Source organism: Siphateles boraxobius, unplaced genomic scaffold (assembly GCF_051911475.1).
Source record: "Siphateles boraxobius isolate OS27281-9 unplaced genomic scaffold, OSU_SipBor_1 57, whole genome shotgun sequence".
Lineage (NCBI taxonomy): Eukaryota > Metazoa > Chordata > Actinopteri > Cypriniformes > Leuciscidae > Siphateles > Siphateles boraxobius.
Window position 1 is genome coordinate 1673282 of NW_027509183.1, and position 20119 is coordinate 1693400.

At 37.2% G+C, this 20119-nt stretch overlaps 1 protein-coding gene across 1 annotated transcript; it reads left to right on the top strand.

Annotated features, from left to right (window-relative positions):
- The first annotated feature begins 1622 nt into the window (after window positions 1-1622).
- Window positions 1623-18804, top strand: LOC143715212 (uncharacterized). The gene is made up of 3 exons (XM_077206854.1): window positions 1623-3722; window positions 4634-4753; window positions 18189-18804. The coding sequence occupies exon 1, from the start codon at window positions 1623-1625 to the stop codon at window positions 2469-2471; it is 849 nt and encodes a 282-aa protein (XP_077062969.1). The 3' UTR covers window positions 2472-3722; window positions 4634-4753; window positions 18189-18804.
- Window positions 18805-20119: the final 1315 nt, after the last annotated feature.

Sequence of the window (20119 nt, forward strand, 5' to 3'; positions counted from 1 at the left end):
CGTTCGTTCTGAATCCTGATGTCGATGAAGAAGAAACGTTCGTTCTGAATCCTGATGTCGATGAAGAAGAAACGTTCGTCCTGATATCCTGATGTCGATGAAGAAGAAACCTTCGTTCTGAATCCTGATGTCGATGAAGAAGAAACGTTCGTTCTGAATCCTGATGTCGATGAGGAAGAAACGTTCGTCCTGATATCCTGATGTCGATGAAGAAGAAACCTTCGTCCTGATATCCTGATGTCGATGAAGAAGAAATGTTCGTCCTGATATCCTGATGTCGATGAAGAAGAAACGTTTGTCCTGATATCCTGATGTCGATGAAGAAGAAACGTTTGTTCTGAATCCTGAAGTCGATGAAGAAGAAACGTTCGTCCTGAATCCTGATGTCGATGAAGAAGAAACGTTCGTCCTGAATCCTGATGTCGATGAAGAAGAAACGTTTGTTCTGAATCCTGATGTCGATGAAAAAGAAACGTTTGTTCTGAATCCTGATGTCGATGAAGAAGAAACGTTCGTTCTGAATCCTGATGTCGATGAAGAAGAAACGTTCGTCCTGAATCCTGATGTCGATGAAGAAGAAACCTTTGTTCTGAATCCTGATGTCGATGAAGAAGAAACGTTCGTCCTGAATCCTGATGTCGATAGAAGAAACGTTCGTTCTGAATCCTGATGTCGATGAAGAAGAAACGTTTGTTCTGAATCCTGATGTCGATGAAGAAGAAACGTTTGTTCTGAATCCTGATGTCGATGAAGAAGAAACGTTTGTTCTGAATCCTGATGTCGATGAAGAAGAAACGTTCGTTCTGAATCCTGATGTCGATGAAGAAGAAACGTTTGTTCTGAATCCTGATGTCGATGAAGAAGAAACGTTCGTCCTGAATCCTGATGTCGATAGAAGAAACGTTCGTTCTGAATCCTGATGTCGATGAAGAAGAAACGTTTGTTCTGAATCCTGATGTCGATGAAGAAGAAACGTTCGTTCTGAATCCTGATGTCGATGAAGAAGAAACGTTCGTCCTGAATCCTGATGTCGATGAAGAAGAAACCTTTGTTCTGAATCCTGATGTCGATGAAGAAGAAACGTTCGTTCTGAATCCTGATGTCGATGAAGAAGAAACGTTTGTTCTGAATCCTGATGTCGATGAAGAAGAAACATTCGTTCTGAATCCTGATGGCGATGAAGAAGAAACGTTCGTTCTGAATCCTGATGTCGATGAAGAAGAAACGTTCGTTCTGAATCCTGATGTCGATGAAGAAGAAACGTTTGTTCTGAATCCTGATGTCGATGAAGAAGAAACGTTCGTTCTGAATCCTGATGTCGATGAAGAAGAAACGTTTGTTCTGAATCCTGATGTCGATGAAGAAGAAACGTTTGTTCTGAATCCTGATGTCGATGGAGAAGAAACGTTCGGTCTGAATCCTGATGTCGATGAAGAAGAAACCTTCGTTCTGAATCCTGATGTCGATGAAGAAGAAATGTTCGTCCTGATATCCTGATGTCGATGAAGAAGAAACGTTTGTCCTGATATCCTGATGTCGATGAAGAAGAAACGTTTGTTCTGAATCCTGAAGTCGATGAAGAAGAAACGTTCGTCCTGAATCCTGATGTCGATGAAGAAGAAATGTTCGTCCTGAATCCTGATGTCGATGAAGAAGAAACGTTTGTTCTGAATCCTGAAGTCGATGAAGAAGAAACGTTCGTCCTGAATCCTGAAGTCGATGAAGAAGAAACGTTCGTCCTGAATCCTGATGTCGATGAAGAAGAAACGTTCGTCCTGAATCCTGATGTCGATGAAGAAGAAACGTTCGTTCTGAATCCTGATGTCGATGAAGAAGAAACGTTTGTTCTGAATCCTGATGTCGATGAAGAAGAAACGTTTGTTCTGAATCCTGATGTCGATGAAGAAGAAACGTTCGTTCTGAATCCTGATGTCGATGAAGAAGAAACGTTTGTTCTGAATCCTGATGTCGATGAAGAAGAAACGTTTGTTCTGAATCCTGATGTCGATGAAGAAGAAACGTTCGATCTGAATCCTGATGTCGATGAAGAAGAAACGTTTGTTCTGAATCCTGATGTCGATGAAGAAGAAACGCTCGTTCTGAATCCTGATGTCGATGAAGAAGAAACGTTTGTTCTGAATCCTGATGTCGATGAAGAAGAAACGCTCGTTCTGAATCCTGATGTCGATGAAGAAGAAACGCTCGTTCTGAATCCTGATGTCGATGCAGAAGAAACGTTCGTTCTGAATCCTGATGTCGATGAAGAAGAAACGCTCGTTCTGAATCCTGATGTCGATGAAGAAGAAACGCTCGTTCTGAATCCTGATGTCGATGAAGAAGAAACGCTCGTTCTGAATCCTGATGTCGATGAAGAAGAAACGCTCGTTCTGAATCCTGATGTCGATGAAGAAGAAACGTTCGGTCTGAATCCTGATGTCGATGAAGAAGAAACGTTCATCCTGATATACTGATGTCGATGAAGAAGAAACGTTCGTCCTGATATACTGATGTCGATGAAGAAGAAACGTTCGTTCTGAATCCTGATGTCGATGAAGAAGAAACGTTCGTCCTGATATCCTGATGTCGATGAAGAAGAAACGTTCGGTCTGAATCCTGATGTCGATGAAGAAGAAACGTTCGTTCTGAATCCTGATGTCGATGAAGAAGAAACGTTCGGTCTGAATCCTGATGTCGATGAAGACGAAACGTTCGTCCTGAATCCTGATGTCGATGAAGAAGAAACCTTCGTCCTGATATCCTGATGTCGATGAAGAAGAAACGTTCGTTCTGAATCCTGATGTCGATGAAGACGAAACGTTCGTCCTGATATCCTGATGTCGATGAAGAAGAAACGTTCGTTCTGAATCCTGATGTCGATGAAGAAGAAACGTTCGTTCTGAATCCTGATGTCGATGAAGAAGAAACGTTCGTTCTGAATCCTGATGTCGATGAAGAAGAAACGTTCGTTCTGAATCCTGATGTCGATGAAGAAGAAACGTTCGGTCTGAATCCTGATGTCGATGAAGAACAAACGTTCGGTCTGAATCCCGAGAAAGACCTCACTCGCTTCATCTGAGAGCTCATAAACCACTCATTTAGTTTCTTATTTCAATTGGCTTTTTTATTTTTTATCCACATCGCTTTCAAGTTTTTAATACATTTATCAAAGCATAACAATTGTGTCTTTAAAGCCGTATATGTTCCAGCACACGTGCAGCTTTGAGTAGAAGACGAATGATTGTGATGATTTTATTACCCGAACTCTTTGATTTGCTTTTGATTTATTCAGAGCATTAAAATGTTTGCCTTCATTGGTTCAACGTGAAATATTCTCCCAAAAGAGGGCCAAACCACGAAGGTCCTCCAAGGTCAGCGTCATCTGGCATATACTGCAGTTTATTGATGTTTCATGCGAGAAGGACTGCTTGCCTTTCCATTCGCTCCTTATTCATTCAGAAAGTGCTGTTGGTATCTAAAGTGTCACACTGCGCTAAGCTCTGCTAGTGTCTAAGCTGTTTTTCTCTGTGAGGATGAAAGCATCAGCACTGCTGGGGTTCGGGTCAGCAATCCTGTCACGACGGGTCACGGACACGGGACATTCTGGCCTGATTTCAGCCGAAAACTTGCAGCCCTGTATGCGTGTCCTTCTCAAGGGAAAATCACTTGAGTGAAAATGTCACTAAACACCAAGTGAACACATAAGATATCAGCAACATTCAAAGGTGACTTCATTTGATAAAATGATTATTTATTGCAGTCTGTGCGTGTTTGCATTGAGGGTTTGGAAAATGAAATTAATACTTTTATTCAGCAAAGATGCATTAAATTGATCAAAAGTGACAGTAAAGGAATTTATAATGTTACAGAAGATTATATTTCAAATAGATGATGTTCTTTTTTATTTTCTATTCATCAAAGAATCCTTGAAAATAAAATATATCAGGTTTTAAACTGTTTTCAACGATAATAATCATAAATGTATGGAAGCTTGTTTCCGCCACTTAATAAAAAAATTAAAAAGTTAATTGAGACTTTTTATCTTGCAATTCTGACTTTTTATCTTGCCATTCTGAATTTCATATCTTGCAAATCAGAGAAATAAAGTCAGAATTGCGAGATAATCGCAATATGAGATAAGTCGCAATTATCTTTTAAAATTGTATATTCTGTTGCAGAATCAAGGTTCCATATAAACGTTTCTTGAGCATCAAAACATCATATTATACTGATTTCTGAAGGATCATGTGACACTGAAGACTGGAGTAATGATGCTGAAAATTCAGCTTTGATCACAGGAATAAATTACTCTTTGCTATATATTCATATAGAAAACAGCTAATTTAAATCCTAATAATATTTCAGATCTTTTTTTACTGTATATTTGATCAAATAAATGCAGCCTTGGTGAGCAGAAGAGACTTTCATTCTAGCAACTTACATTGCAATCAAGATACACATTTAATCAGTTCATGCACTCCTGGGAATCAAACCCATAACCTTGGCGTTGCAAGCACCATATTCAACAGTTTGAGCTCAATTCATACTACTTGTTGGCTATTTTAATGCTTTATTTTAGACACCTTGAGGCCTTCAAGGTTTTTCCCATGATGTGACGTTTTGTATATTTTCCTAGTGTCACAGTTTCAACACAGTGAAGAAAACGAAGGCCATAGTGAAGCGGTTTAACAGCCTGTCATCAGATCTGGAATCAGCATCAGCCGTGAACCCGCCATCACTTCAGGCCGACTGGCATGTGAGTATTTTGCTTCCATATGTCTAAACGCCCGCAGCTGGCACTTCAATCCCGCTTTAGCAGTGGCTGCACAGACCAGCCTGCGGAAACGGTGCATCAGCTCATGTACTTTTAGTCCGAGCAGGTCATAATGTGCTGTTTCTGCATCCCAACATCTGTAACATGCAGTCAGGGACACTTCATGCTTTTCTGCACACATTCTCCATCCTTCACGAAATTCTGACCTTGTGTGTTTATTCACGGACCGCGTGAATCACGCTTAATTAAGCAGATGTGTTTGCTTTCAGCAAGTATCCGACATGCACATGACAGAACACAACAGGTCTGAGTTTGATGCAAACAAGCCAACAAACAGACGTGTGTGTACAAACACGGCGAACATGAAGCAGATCTGCTTTCATAACAAGGTGCTCCTCATAAAGTGTGCACTAAACATTTTCAATCACACAGATGTGTGTTTACAGCAGAATATAGACGTATTTATCTCACTGGATGCCACCGGCAGCCTGTAGACTTCAGACGGCATATTTAACCTGACGGGAATGAAAATGAGTTACTTTCCCCTGGAAAGACTGACATGTGAAATAATAGTCTGATTTTTCTAAATGAAATGCTTTATTAAACCTATTGACAAAATTAATTATACATTTCATATATGATACATCAGTCTTTTATGGCTAATTTAGGAAGATATAGTGAGAATATGGAGGAAAAAACAGCTTGATTTTATTCATAGGCACAAACTGAGCACAAATTGCTGCAGATGCTGATATTTATGTGGACAAAAAGTAAGATTGTCAGATGGCTTGTAATGTAAATTAATGATATCTTTATAACAGTTAAGCAGATACTTACATAAAATGCATATAAATATCAATATCTGCCAATAAAATGTCTTAGTAAGATGCTATTTAGATGATTAGTTTTATGATCAAAGCTCTGTAGTTTTAAAACATATAATACAATGCAATAGAGATGAACAAATAAACGTTTCTCAAAAGCCTGATAATCATATTTGATACTCATGATTTTTCTATAAAATGATGATGGATAATAAAGTAAAGCGAAGCTGCTTCACGCCAGTTGAAATATTACTAACACTATCAAAGTTATACTTACGTTTATTTGAAAAAATCATTGCAGATTTGACACAGACAGACTCACGAAGCTCGAGCTGAAGGAGGACGTTTTTACAATTATACTAAAAGACTTTTACTTTAAAAAAAAGTCTAAATCAATCAGACGAAAGAAGGCATGAAGATTGTGTACAACAGGTTTATCAGATCATGTTGATCGTTTAAAGGCCTTAGAAACTTGCTTATCATAATACGATGAAGTAGCTTTAATATGAAACTGTATCTTTATAGGGTTAAAATGTAATATTGGCATTTTCTGATAAGAAAATACATAAAAATGACAGCCTGTTTAAATAAACAAAATCGGATTCAAATATTTGCATCCCTTCGCCTTTCAATAACACTTTTGAATGATTTTCAAATCTTTCTCTGCTTCAAATCAAAGTTTGTGATTCATCTTTTGTTCATGGATTGATTCGATCTATTTATTAAGGAATTTTTTAAAATACTTATGTAGAAGAAATTACAATACTTCCATACCCAGATCTCTGTAAAGGTGAGCAGTCACAGTTGAGGTGATTTTCGCGTTACTTTAGGAGTTCTCCTTCTCGTTTTTTCACTGCAAAGAAACACCGGCCATAAATAAGGAACGAATTAAAGGAGAGAAAATCAATAAGATCACATTAGAGCTCTAATTTGGTGTCTCAAAGAGGCTTCCTCACACTGAATGTATGGAGAAATTGGCCCCAGCATTGATTCATGGAGGACGAGTCCACTGCGTGAAGACATCGCCATAAAGACACGCACATTAAAAGCCACTAATAGGCCATTCAGAATGAATAAAGAAGCATCCTAGACCTGCTTTTCATAAGCCTCAAACATGCTGATTTGAGCTCAAATAAAAGCATTAATCTGGCGCCACACACACACACACACACACACGCACGCACACACGCACGCACACACACGCACACGCACACAGTTCAGTGTTTAATGCTGTTAGCTGAATGATTTAGGATGCAATATTTCTATTTGCTCTTTTAAAATAGAGCTGAAGGGGAAGCAGAACTGAAACATGTTCATTGATGTATAAGATTAACAGAATAAATAAAAGGCGAATCTCAAGAACATGACTGCCTTATATTTTATATTTTATTAATATACCTTATATTTTATTTTATACCTTATATTTTATTAAAAATATTTATATTTTTATCAAATTATATTTATAAATAAGAAAAAAGAATTTGCATGGCAATAGCGTTTTCGTGAAGTATGAAAAAAACAATTAGAATGATTTAAATTTGAATACATTTATTATATTATAAGTTTTGCTAATATTTGCTTTAATGTAGGCTGATTTAATTAGAAAAGGTCATTGTATTACAGTACTGGGAGTATAATGAAAATCACCTTTGAGAATAATTAGAATTAAAATGTCCAAATGCAAAAAAGATATTAATTTAATTAAAAAATGTAATTAATTTTCATGAAAAAATTATATATTATATTATATTATATTATATTATATTATATTATATAACAAATGCACTGAAAGGTGATGACTGTTGGAATATGAGCATTTTAATTCTTGTGTTTTGTTTTCAGGGCCATTATTCAGAAATGCTTGATCAGTCTCCATATATCCTTAAACTTTTCCAAACACTGAATTGCGTCTGACAGGAGCTTCTCCATCTTATTATCAAAGATAAAGGCGGAAACAAAGGTCATTGTGGTAATGTAAAAGACACATTTGTACGTTCATTAAAGCCTTCAGCATTAGCCCTGATTGTAAATGTTTGTATCCGCTCCAGCTTAATATAAAAAGAATCATTTTTTTGGCAGGAACACGGAGCGTCCGGGACTCTGCAGTAAGAGCTGATAAACCTTTGGCTCGACTCCCTCATTTTATCGTTATTGTTCCTTCATGCCACAGTGAAAAACAAACTAATTTCAGTGGTTCAATATTAACAAATGCGCTTAATGTGGACGTTTCATTTCGCGGTTTGAGGCCTTTGGTTCGACAGCTGTAAAAGCTTAAGGAAACATTAGGAAATGCTTAAGTATAAGTTTTAGATATTAGTTATATATAACACCTTAGGGATTAGTTATATTAGTTACATTTTACAGAGAACAGCTTCCAGAAGAGAGTGCAATGCAGGCTATGCGCTCAAAATCTTCTCCTGAAAGACGGAGCCATTCCCATTTTGTCAAGATTTTAACAGTTCCAATTATACGTTTTATGTAGTTGCTATGATAGCTATGATGTAATCAAACGTGCTAACTAACATTACAGTTTTGATGTAGTGTTTACTGGAGCTTTTTTAAGCTCTTGCTTTTGTAAGACTGTTCACCACCCCTTATGAAAATTATCCATGATTTTGTGATTGATTATTGTTTGTATAACCATAGTTTTCCCGACAAATATAAATAAATTTGGATAACATCGTATCTATAAGAAAATGATGCTATACATACCACTGTGAAACGTCCTGTGAAATCCGTAGTTTAAAGTCCGAGCTTGAAATCCATTCAGAGAAAGTTAGAGAAAGAGTGCGGTTTGCACAATCCTCTTGTTTGTTAACATTGTCAGGGTCTGAATGGGGCTCGAAATGGTTTGAAATTGACACCATCGTTAATATTTACATCTGAGTAGAGCTTGTGGTTATGATGCTAAGCACTGCCAGTCACAACACACTGGGTCAGCTAACCAATCACAGGACATTTTGAATTTCGGAAGGAGGGGCTTCATCGAAAACGACGCGTTCAACCAGGCTGGGCAGAGAGGAGCTGTAATAATATAAAATTAGTGAAAAATAATACGTTTTTTTTGAACGATCAAGCATAAAAACATATTCTAGTACACCCCAAAAACAAAATCAAGACTTTGTAAAAGGGCCTAACAGGACCCCTTTAAAAAAAGGTTATAAATTGACAGACCTTGGTTGTAACGAGTGCTTATTTGAGTTAATGTTGCCTTTTTATCAGCTGAACCAGTCAGGGATGTGTTTCCCAAAAGCATTGTTAGCCAAATGTGGTCGTTATCAGCAGTTCAACGAGTCGCTGTTTCCCGAAACTATCGTTCTAATGAACATTCGCAAACAGCATCGCAGAGTTGTGTGTTTGAACAACACTCTCGACCTGTGGTTAGAAGAAGAATTTCTAGTTTTCATGACATGTGAACTCAATAAATCCTGATCTTGAGGAAAATACGCAGACTAACATTCAGTATAAATTTAAATCCTTAATTTAGAATACATACAAATGTCATTTACGTCTTTTAGTTTGTCAAGAGATTTAAAGCGTCGTTTTTGAAGAGTGCGCATGTGCGTACATGCGCTAGTACGTAAGAATGAGCCTATGATTGGATCTTGAAATAAAGCAAAATAATAGAGAAAAATGAGAAATATTCCTCAGATGTTATGTTTGTAATTTATAGCAAAAACATCTAGCATTAATTCGATCTCAAAAAGATTTATTAAAAGAAGTTATTAGTCCACAACCTGCGTGACATCATTACCCAACGTGGTTGAACGACCAATTTGCGACAATACGGTTTCGGGAAACAGTCGTGACTATAGTTGATTTCTTTAACGATGCATCGTTCTAGTTGTGAAGCAGCGAGTTACAGCGTTGTACGGGAAACACACGCCAGGTCAGTCTCCTCTGACATCAACAAGGCATTTTCTCCCACAGAACTGCCTCTCACTGGATATTTCCTCTTTTTCTGATCATTCTTCATGCCTAGAATCATTGAGTTGCTGCTTTGTGATTGGCTGATTAGATGTTGAACAGGTGTACCTAATAAAGTGGCCGGCATGGTCTTTACAGTGACGTGCTGTAAGCTTGTAATGTTTTAATTTTGCATTTGCACTGGTCCATCACAGTCACTCATTTTTCAATTAGACACACTTTAATTTGTTCATGGGGGCAAAGAGTTTCAAAGCTCTTAGCGTTTAGTGGCTTATTAACTGTTCTACATGCTCCTTTATACCGCGGATCCCCCTGATGTAGCCCACATCCATCAGCAGTATATGAAATTACATTTGTTGCTATCTTTTCTATCAGACATACCTTACCCGACCACTAACTCCTTCCCCCCGCAGCTGTGCGAGTGGCTTTTTATCTGATGTCTTACCAAAACCATGTTTTCTAAGCAGTTGCTGTGGCAGTATCAAATGTATTTCAGACGTTTGAGGCCGAGAGTGATTTTATGAAACATAATTCACCTTTGTGACAGTGTGAGTCGATTCCCGCCATGCGTTTGTGTTCGGTTGTTCTTATCTCGCTCTGGTTGGAAACAAAAATAAAAGAAAGCATGGTATTTTTTGTGGCATGTCAACTCAGATTTATAAGCTCCAACATGTTTCCTCTCTCTACAGAACGGGAAATATTTTGGCTGAGAAACCCTGGCTGTCATACCGTAAAGAAATATGATATTAAAATGCAGTAGTAGTTCTCTTTAGAGAGACAACACACTTGACCGGACACAGCAACCTCGGCTTATGAGCCCATGAACTGGTATATCAGCGTGTAATCGATCTTCAGCAAGGACAAAAGTTATGGATTTATGTCAGAATGTGAAAATTAAAGTCTTCAGCAACAAGCAAGATACAATTTAAACCTATAGGGTGCAAACATCTCCCCTCCTCTAGGGGGCACCGAAGTGCTCTGAAAATACTGGGAGAACTTTGACATCATCCGTGTTTATGTTCAAACTGTTGGATCCTTTGGAAATAGGTAGCCTGGATTGATCACGTTATCCATGCAAGAGGGTTAGGTGAGCTAAAACAAAACTTCTGTTAACAAATACGTGTGCATGATGCCAGTATCAACAGGTGTGTTTTGTTGAGTTGCACAAAATAATGTCCTTGACTTGGAAGGAGCAAGTTACCGACCACAGCATATATTTCAGTCCCTCAGTGGTCAAAAGCAACAAATCTGATCTTAAAATAATGAATCAGTTTATGTTTTTAGCCTGAGGAATAGCAGGAGCCCTGAATGTCTTGTTTTTCATGGAAACACCTTAAAATAACATATTTCTTTTCTTGCCATTCTTCTGTTTTTCTTCTGCTTCCCGTTCACATTTCTCTGGTGTTCATGAGGTGATGTTTACAATGATCAGGCCAGCGGGTGACGGAGGTCAAAGTCTCTGGTGTGATGGATGAAGAGGCCAGTCGCCTGTCTTTGCCGTTATCGCTTTGTAAAGCACATCCCTCAGCCCTCGTGCTTTTACTCACATCGACCTTCTCAGTATCAGCGTTGTGCTCAAGTGTGATGAGAGAGAAAGACTGCAGTTTGACTGTGGTTTAAGAGAAAAGTGTATTTTTAACTGGTCAAGCACACTTGAAAAAATGCTGACGATAAAACAAACTAAATAAAAACAATGGATTTACTTTGAAACGATTTGAATCATACAAAGAAACAGTATATTTTTTATTCAGTGTTATATCTAAACATTCTTAAATCAAGATACAAGTTAATAAGCTAAATTGTTTAAGATATTAAGGACAAATATCTGCCAGTGGGGTAAAAAACAACAACAAAAAAACTTAATTCAAAGGGAAAACAAGATTATTTTTTTCTGACGCTATTGTCAGATAATTTTTCTTGTTTAAAATCACTTCATTAAACAAGACTTAATATCATCAGTAATTTTGCTTTTTCAGTAAATGTATCTTGATTTAAGAATGTTTAGATATTTGTGTTGGAAAAGACAAAAACACTGAGGAATAACATTATTTTTTTTGCAGAGTAAATACAAAGAAATGGCAAGTAAAACATTGAATTGAACATAATTTTTTTTGTATTTTCTTGTAAATGTACTCCAATAATATTTCATATTTTTTACAATGTAACCAGAGAGGATTTGGTGCAGTTAAAGTGTTTTAATTTTTCTGTTTGCATGACCTTTTAGAAGCATAATTAATAAAGCGGTCAAGGAGAAACCGAGTTTAATAGACTTTAAATATCATAAAATGATTGCAGAATCATACAAGCTTGGACTCATTTTTTCAGGCTTTTGGGGAAGAAGAATCAGATTCCCAAGCTACTCATGTCTGTCACTTCTGTCAGTATAATGATGACATTGTGCTAAATCTTGTGTTGACACACAAAAGTAGCTGATGAACATCGAAGGCTCTCATATTGCATACAGTAATCCGCTCATTATTAAACAGATAAGCGTGATCCTTTAAAACAGGTTCAAGGGCACAACAGTTTCCCAGTGTCCTGCTGCCCTCAAACGCCTGTGTTTCTCCAGCCCAGTGTGGATCACTATTCCTCAGTGCAGTTTTAGCTCAGAGAGTTTTGGGATGCGTTCACGGCCTGTTGTGACTCAGTTTAGATCAGGTCTGCCGGACTGTGACGAGCTGCTCCTGAAAGCACATTGTCGTGCATGAGTTTTGTGCAAGCAAATTGCTAGATGGAGTCGATTCATTGTCACTGCATTTGTTGGATGAGATGCACAAGCTGTTGTAGACGGAGCTCCAGAAATGCAGGAATCTCCATTTTAACATCAGTGTTGATAGCAGGCTTGATGTGCACTTTCAAGGGCTTCAGATTTCTCATGCGTCATGCTTTAGTCACCATTACAGTTAACGTGTGAGCATTTGGTATTTTTTTAAATTGTAAATTTTTATGTTTGTTTTTTTACTTTCATTACATTGAAGGTAGACAATTTATTAGTTCATGCATTAGTAAATACTTGGTAGATCTAAATTAGGGATGCATGGTTATATTAATCAGTAAGTTTTTAACATTTGCTAACATTATATTGAATTAGTGAACTAACAATGAACAATAATTCTACAGCATATATTAGCGTAAGTTAATATTAATTTAAAATTTTGGGTTTCACTTTATTTTGATGGTCCCTAACACATTCTGTTGACTATAAGTAACGCTGCACCTACATGTCTACTAACTCTCATGAGAGTGTTAGTAGAGTATTAGTAAACTGGTAGGGTTAGGGTTAGAATAAGTTGAGCTGCAAAGTTACTTATAGTCAGTCGAATGTCTGTTGAGGAGCATCACAATAAAGAGTTTGCAGATATTAAGCAGACAGTCTACTAATACTCTAATGAGAGTTAGTTGACATGCAGGTGCAAAGTTACTTGTAGTCAACAGAATGTTTTAAAGGGACCATCAAAATAAAGTGTTACCAAATTTTGTAATACATTTTTAAAATTAAACGTTGTATTTGTTAATATGAATGCACTGTGAATTAACATGAAAAAACAACATTGACAAAGATTATTAAATGTTGTACACAAAACTAATAATCGTTTGTTTTACTCGCGTTTTCACAGTTTCCCCTATTAAATCCAGTCACTCATCAGCTCAGGACTAACCTCTGTTCTCCGCACACGAGGAAAGGCCACGTTTGAATGTTGTGTTTACGAACAGTAACTGAACATCTTTAAATTGTAGATTCTCAGCAGTGTCGCTTTGAACCGTGATAAAAACATGACCCTGTGGCTTGTGAACTTCATGTGATTTCCCTGTGGTTCTTGTGATTCTGCCATTATATTTCCAGCAAGGAAACGTAAATGCCACCGATTGCCAGAACAAAACAAACTAAACACGTCAAACAGCAAATGAATAAAGTCTTCATATCGTACTGGATTCACATTTCTGTGGTTATTTTTAGCAGCCGGCACCGCAGGGCATTGCAGATGTCTTGGCCAATGACCCGAGTCTTCATCAATATGTATGTACACAATGGACCCAAGAATAAAAAGCTCTCTCTCCTGTCCCAGCGGGCCACTGATTACCCACAATTCCTTCCCTCAACCATGCAGTGAATGTGCTGAGTGTTTTAAACAAGTGCATCTCTTCTGCTTTAGTATTCAGAAGTATGATGGACGGATGCATGCGTTGAAAGATCAGACTGAGATCTTTCTGAGAGCGCCTTCCTGTATCTTACTTGTTAGCCTCTTTAATTAAGAGCGCATTGTTCTGTGGGAAAGAATTGAGCAGGAAAAGCTTCCTGACTCTCTGCCAAGTTAGATTGAGTTTCTCTGTTAAGCTCTGGGCCAGTAATGGAAGCAAGTCAAGCTTGTCAACAGATGCTGTGCTGCAGGATCCGTGTCTTGTCTGTTGGAGCACAAAAGCCATTTCCTGAGGCTTACAGAGGATAAGGTAAAGATACAGGCGTTTTTATATGAGCAGATGCTCGGGTGCACAAATAATCTGGAAATTAGGGATTCGTTTGGGGAAACAGAGCAACCTTAGGAATGCACTGCAAAAATAAATTTAAAAAAATCAAATTTTAGCATTTAAATATTTAAAAATCATTGAAAAAAGATTGATTTACTTAATAAGCAGCACTACATAAGTGTTGATTTAATAGATTTAAGAGATTGTGTTTTGTTATGCGTGTTTCATCTTGTTTGCCACAAGTAAAAGTGAAAAATCTGTCAGTGTAATATAAGACAAAATACACTTAAATTAAATAAAAATGTATTAATCTACAAACAAGTCTTATTATATTCATTGTTGCTTTTCAAATTAATTATTCTTGTTTTAAGGGATACATTATTTTATTATCGTTGCTATATTATAGGTTTAGTTAATATATTTTTTTGAATTTTATTCTTAGTTTTTCTGTTTTCATTTTAGATACATTTTAGTTTTACTTTATTGTGTGTTTTTGTCATTGTTTTAAAACATGTCTATATTTATCAAGTTTTATATTTAATTTTTAGTTTATTTAGTTTTAGTTATTTTAGTACTTCATTTAAACTAAACAAAAATGAGCATTGGCTACTAGCTAAAATACAATAATTTTATTTCAGTTAATGTTTGTTTTATTTCAGGTATTACGTTTGTTATGGTTTTAGTTTTAGTTAATACATCTGGTTAAAAATACGAATTAAAAACTCATTATAAAGTGTTTTTCTGCAGTGTAGTTCACCCAAAAATGTAAATTCTGTTATCATTTTTGGTATAATTTGTTATCACCCACATGTTGTTCCAAACCTGTATTCTGTTATTATTATTTTTCTGTTTTTGAAGTTTACAATTGTATACCAAAGTGACCACAGCTGTCAAGCTCCATAAAGAACCAAACACCGCCATAAATGAATCATAACAGTAGTTGTACAATATATTACAATTAAAACCGTATTTCAGCACAGTATTGATGAACATTTTGTTGAATAGTGTCTTAAATGTGAGACTTGATACAGAGCACAACTCATATATGGACTAGTTTAAGATTATTTTATTTATTTACTTTTGACAGACTTGGCAACTTGTTGTATGGTAAAGATGCATAAAGATTATTTAGAATATCTGATTTCATGAAAAAACCCAAACCAATATGATTTTGTGAAATATCAACATATGAGTTTGGACCAACACAATATTCAAATAAAGATTTTTTTCTTTCAGTTTTTGTAATGGTATTGACCTCTATACTGTATAATTTTTCCGATACCTTTTTGAATTCTGGAATTTAACAACAGGATGTAACATTTCCCAATAATTTTGTAGCTTGTGTTGCATCTGTTTTAGTGAATGATGTTATAGAGGAGCTGTAGTAGCTCTCATGACTCTGTTTCCCATTTTATTTCACTCCCTTTCCAAAAATGTTCACCCAGCCGCGGTTTCTATGGTCAATTTGCACCGTAGAAGTCCTATGATGGAGTCAGAATTACCTCACAGCCTGAACCTGAACTCAGTCCTGCCCTCATTAGATGTAGTGTGTCTTTGCTGTGGGTCCGATGGGAATAGCTCATGTTCGGCATTAAGATCCACCGAGCCAAAGGTGTCTCGTCCCTTCACCTTTACTCTATTAATCATGGGCCAAATCGAAGCCCACACAGATGTCCAGAGTCTCTTCATCCTCAGGGTTGGATAGGGCGTCTGGAGATCCGGTTTCTCCAGATTCCGTTAGGAAACGCCGGCCTGCTCTAATGAAGGTGCGGTGCGAGACCCGTTCGATTTTTCTCAGAATAAATGCTTTAAAAAACGTCTTTTTATCTCTCAATTCTCCGTTTTTTTCTCAGAATTGTGTCTACATATCTTAATAATGGCTTTTCTCATGGAATTTTGAGTATACATTTTACAATTTTGACTTTTTCTCACAATTCTTTCTCTCAGAAATCTGAGTTTATATCTCGCTCTTCAGAATTTTTTCGGAATTCTGAGTTAACATCTCAGAATTCAGACTTTTTTCCTCGGAATTCGGAGTTTTTATCTCACTCTTCTGACTTTTTCCTTGGAATTCTGAGTTTATATCTTGCACTTCTTACTTTTTCCTTGGAATTCTGAGTTTATATCAGGCACTTCTTACTTTTTCCTCGCAATTCTGAGTTTATATCTCGCACTTCTGACTTTTTACTCGGTATTCTGAGTGTTTATCTCACTCTTCTGACTTTTTCCTTGGAATTCTGAGTTTATATCTTGCACTTCTAACTTTTTCCTGGGAATTCTGAGTTTACATCTCAAAATTCTGACTTTTTCTCTTGGAATTCTGAGTTTATATCTTGCACTTCTAACTTTTTCTCAAGATTTCTGAGTTTACGTCTCACAATTACGACTTTTTCTCGGAATTCTGAGTTTACATTGAGGCCCACAGATGTCCTTCCTCCCGCAGATGGTGAGAGTCTCTTCATCCTCAGTGTTGGATAAGGGCGTCTGGACATCCGGTTTCACCACCGATACGGAACGCCGGCCTGCTCTAATGAAGGTGCGGTGCGAGACCCGTTTTGATGTGTTTCTCAGAATAAATGCCTCAAAAAACGTCCGAGCAACAATAGCAGCTCGTGGCATGGGAGCTGAACCCCAGCTGCACTTCATTATTTGTGCTCTTTCCATATTTAGATCCGTGTGCATTCCGTCCTGCAGCAGAGAGTCGATCCTAAAAACAGCTCACCGCATATTTGTGGCCCGGGAGTCATAGTGCACTTCTGAAGGACTTCCTGGGCCATTTTTCAATTGCACTAAAAAATTGGACACAGATCCTGCAGATGGGGGGAAAATCCATTGTATTAAGTAGGTGTTATGAAAAGTTTTTTCCAGCCGAATGCAAAAAGGGCTTGTTATTTTCTGCACTGTAAGATCAAGTGGTTGAGCTCCGAGGGAAGCTTGTTTCCGCCTTGGAATAAAAAAGTATAAAATCTAATTGACTTTTTAATCTAACAATTCTGAGCTTTTTTTCTCAGAATTTTGTGTTTACATCCCTTGATTTGGAGGGATTTTGATCCAATTGGAAAAAAATTTTGCACACATTTACTTTTTCTCTCAAATTCCAAGTTTACATCTCGCACCTCTGACTTTTTTTCTGAATTTAGAGTTTATATCTCACAATTCTGACTATTCCTCTCTGAATTCTGAGTTTATATCTCAAAATTATGACCTTTTCTCGGAATTCTGAATTTACATCTCGCACTTCTGAATTTTTCTTGGGATTCTGAGTTTTTATCTCACAATTTTGACTTTTTCTTGTACTTCTGACTTTTCCCCAGAATTCTGAGTTTATATACACATTTCTGACTTTTTCTCTCTTCTTGCAGTTCTGAGAAAAAAGTCGCAATTTCCTTCTATATTTTTTATTCCATAGCGGAAATAAGCTTCATACTAATGTTAACTGTTCATTATATATTAGTAATGAGAGACTGAAAAATGATCTACTTTAATGCATTTGGATGCCACCTACTGTACCACTAATTAAATGCCCGTTTGAAACTCAACAGTGATTTTCTGTGCTTGAAATGTTAAACATGCTGCCATAAACATGGAAAACTTGGCATTTATCTAGTGAAATATTCTTGAGGACTGACATTTATAAGAGCACTAATGATGCATAAAATATACCATATTTACAATTTTATAATGCAAATTAAGTTGATCGTTCACACGTTTAAGCCCCTTAATGACAGTCTTGTATGATTCTCTGTCTGTCTAAATGCAAATTACGGGATCAGCGCTCCCAAATCATCAATAAAAGTCATTTGAATAAAATGTAGAAAATGGCCGTAATTTAGTGAATAAATGCAAAGACACAGGTCCAGATTGGAGCTTCAGCTTTTATTTTGGAGCTTGATTCAAGTCCACGTGTTTCTGTCTGGGCTTCTGTCCAGAAATTATTAGATACATGGAAATCAAAGAGTAATATTTGTCTTAATGTCCACTTCCAGAAACTTAACAAGTTTGTTCCTTTGCATGACCTAATATTCAGCTAATGTAGAAGAAATCAACTAAAATCATACTGTGATCTCGGGGTCACATACTGTAGTTTGTGTTATTAATGGGCATCGGTCTCAGCGGAAATGCTCGCTGTGCTTTAGGCTGCTCTGTTCTTTCTCATTGTTAGAGGAGGTAAATAATCACTGCTTTGCCTTGTTTCAAAGAGGGCTGGATTGTTCTGCTCGAACCTTCGGCTGGAGAGATGCTCTACTTTGTGAGGAAACGTTCCTGCTGGTTTGGCGCTGTTGCCTGGATGCCTCATCCACCTGGAGAAGCATATGGCCACAGCGTGTTGTGCTCCATGTGAAATTAGCAGAACGCCAAACCATCCCGGTGAGGTGATGTAACGTGCCTTAGAAGAGTTTTGCAAGGTGAGATTCAATCTTCTGTGTCTCTTCATAGACGCCACAGGAGGGAAAACTGCAAATGAGCAGCTGCGATCGAGACGAAGACATCATCAGATGCATTAGTGTTCTGACAGCAGAGGCAATGAGAAACATTTGAACAAAACTTTCTTTTTTGTGTGTAATTTATAAGTACACTTTTAGTTATGGAATGCATTTAAGCATAAAAGGCTAAATCTACAGTGACCCCAGAAAAGTCTGACTTTTTTCATTGCATTAGATAATAAAATGTCAAAGCAAATGGCTTTTATTTGAAAGACACACAAGCACTCTTTTGAAAAGTGATGCAAAACTTCTGTTGTTCGCTTTGCCTTCAAATCCTTTATAACCTTTCAGGAATACAGTGCTTAGCATAAGTAAACACATCCATGCTAAAGATGACTAAAAAGAGGAATAAAAAAATCATCTTTTGAAAATTGATCTTAATTCCTTAACTTAAAAAATTAGGAAAAATACAACCTTTAAGGACACCAATGTTCTTTGTGAATGAATAATATGTCGTAAATAAATAAATGTTCTTCCTTAAAATACAGGTTGCGTAAGTCAGGACACCCCTATGTTAAATTACCATGGAGACAGCAGATTTTTATTTTTAAAGGCCAGTTATTTCATGGATCCGGGATAATATGCATCCTGATAAAGTTCCTTCGGCCTTTGGAAATAAAAAAGCCCCACATCATCACATTCCCTTCACCACACCTAGAGATCGGCATGGGGAACTTTCCATAAGATCATCTCTCAATGCAAATCATACCAGCTATTAGCCTAACTGAATGCCAATAACTTGCCAGCCCCGAAAAGTTATTAAAGACATCGTTAAAATAGTCCAAGTGACTACAGTGGCTCAATTTTAAGTTTATCAAACGACGAGAATACTTTTTGTGCGCAAAAACAAACAAAAATAACGACTTTATTACAACTATTAATTTCCTTCTCTGTGGGCCTCAAGTCAGTTGACGTAGTGTAAAAGTTCTGTTGTTGTACGTCACACGCATCACACAAATGACCAGCGTCGGCCAATAGTGAGCCTGCGTGTGACGTAGCTCTACGCAATCACACTACGCTAACTCACTCGAGCCCACATAGAAGGAAATGAACAGTTGAAATAACGTCGTTATTTTTGTTTGTTTTTGCGCACAAAAATGATTCTCGTCGCTTGATAAACTTAAGATTGAGCCGCTGTAGTCACTTGGACTATTTTAACGATGTCTTTAATGACTTTTCGGGGCTGGCAAGTTTCAGTCCTTGAAGAAGCCTATGTAGAAGATTTCATTAAAAATATCTCAATTCGCGTTCCGAAGATGAACGAAGGTCTTACGGGGTTGAACAACATTAGGGAGAGTAAATACTGACAGAATTTACATTTTTGGGTGAACTATCCCTTTAACTCCAGTCACTCATCAGCTCTTCTGCCACTCAATCCGATGTTGTTCCTGCAAGAAAGTGACGTCAATGCATATACAGTACCCTCTAATTGTCTATTTTGATTTCAATGGCGAATTTCATCCCAGCATCATGCCAACTACACACCCTGGTGTATTTGTTACTGTCTTCCCCATAATGCCCCGCAGCAGGAGATGGTGTGAAAGCGAGGTCAGGATCGTGTCTATTCCCAGCATCGGCTCGGGGGTCACGGTTCTGCTGGACACCTGCTCCTCTCGTGACTCTCGCCAAGAGCCAAACGTCTGCTT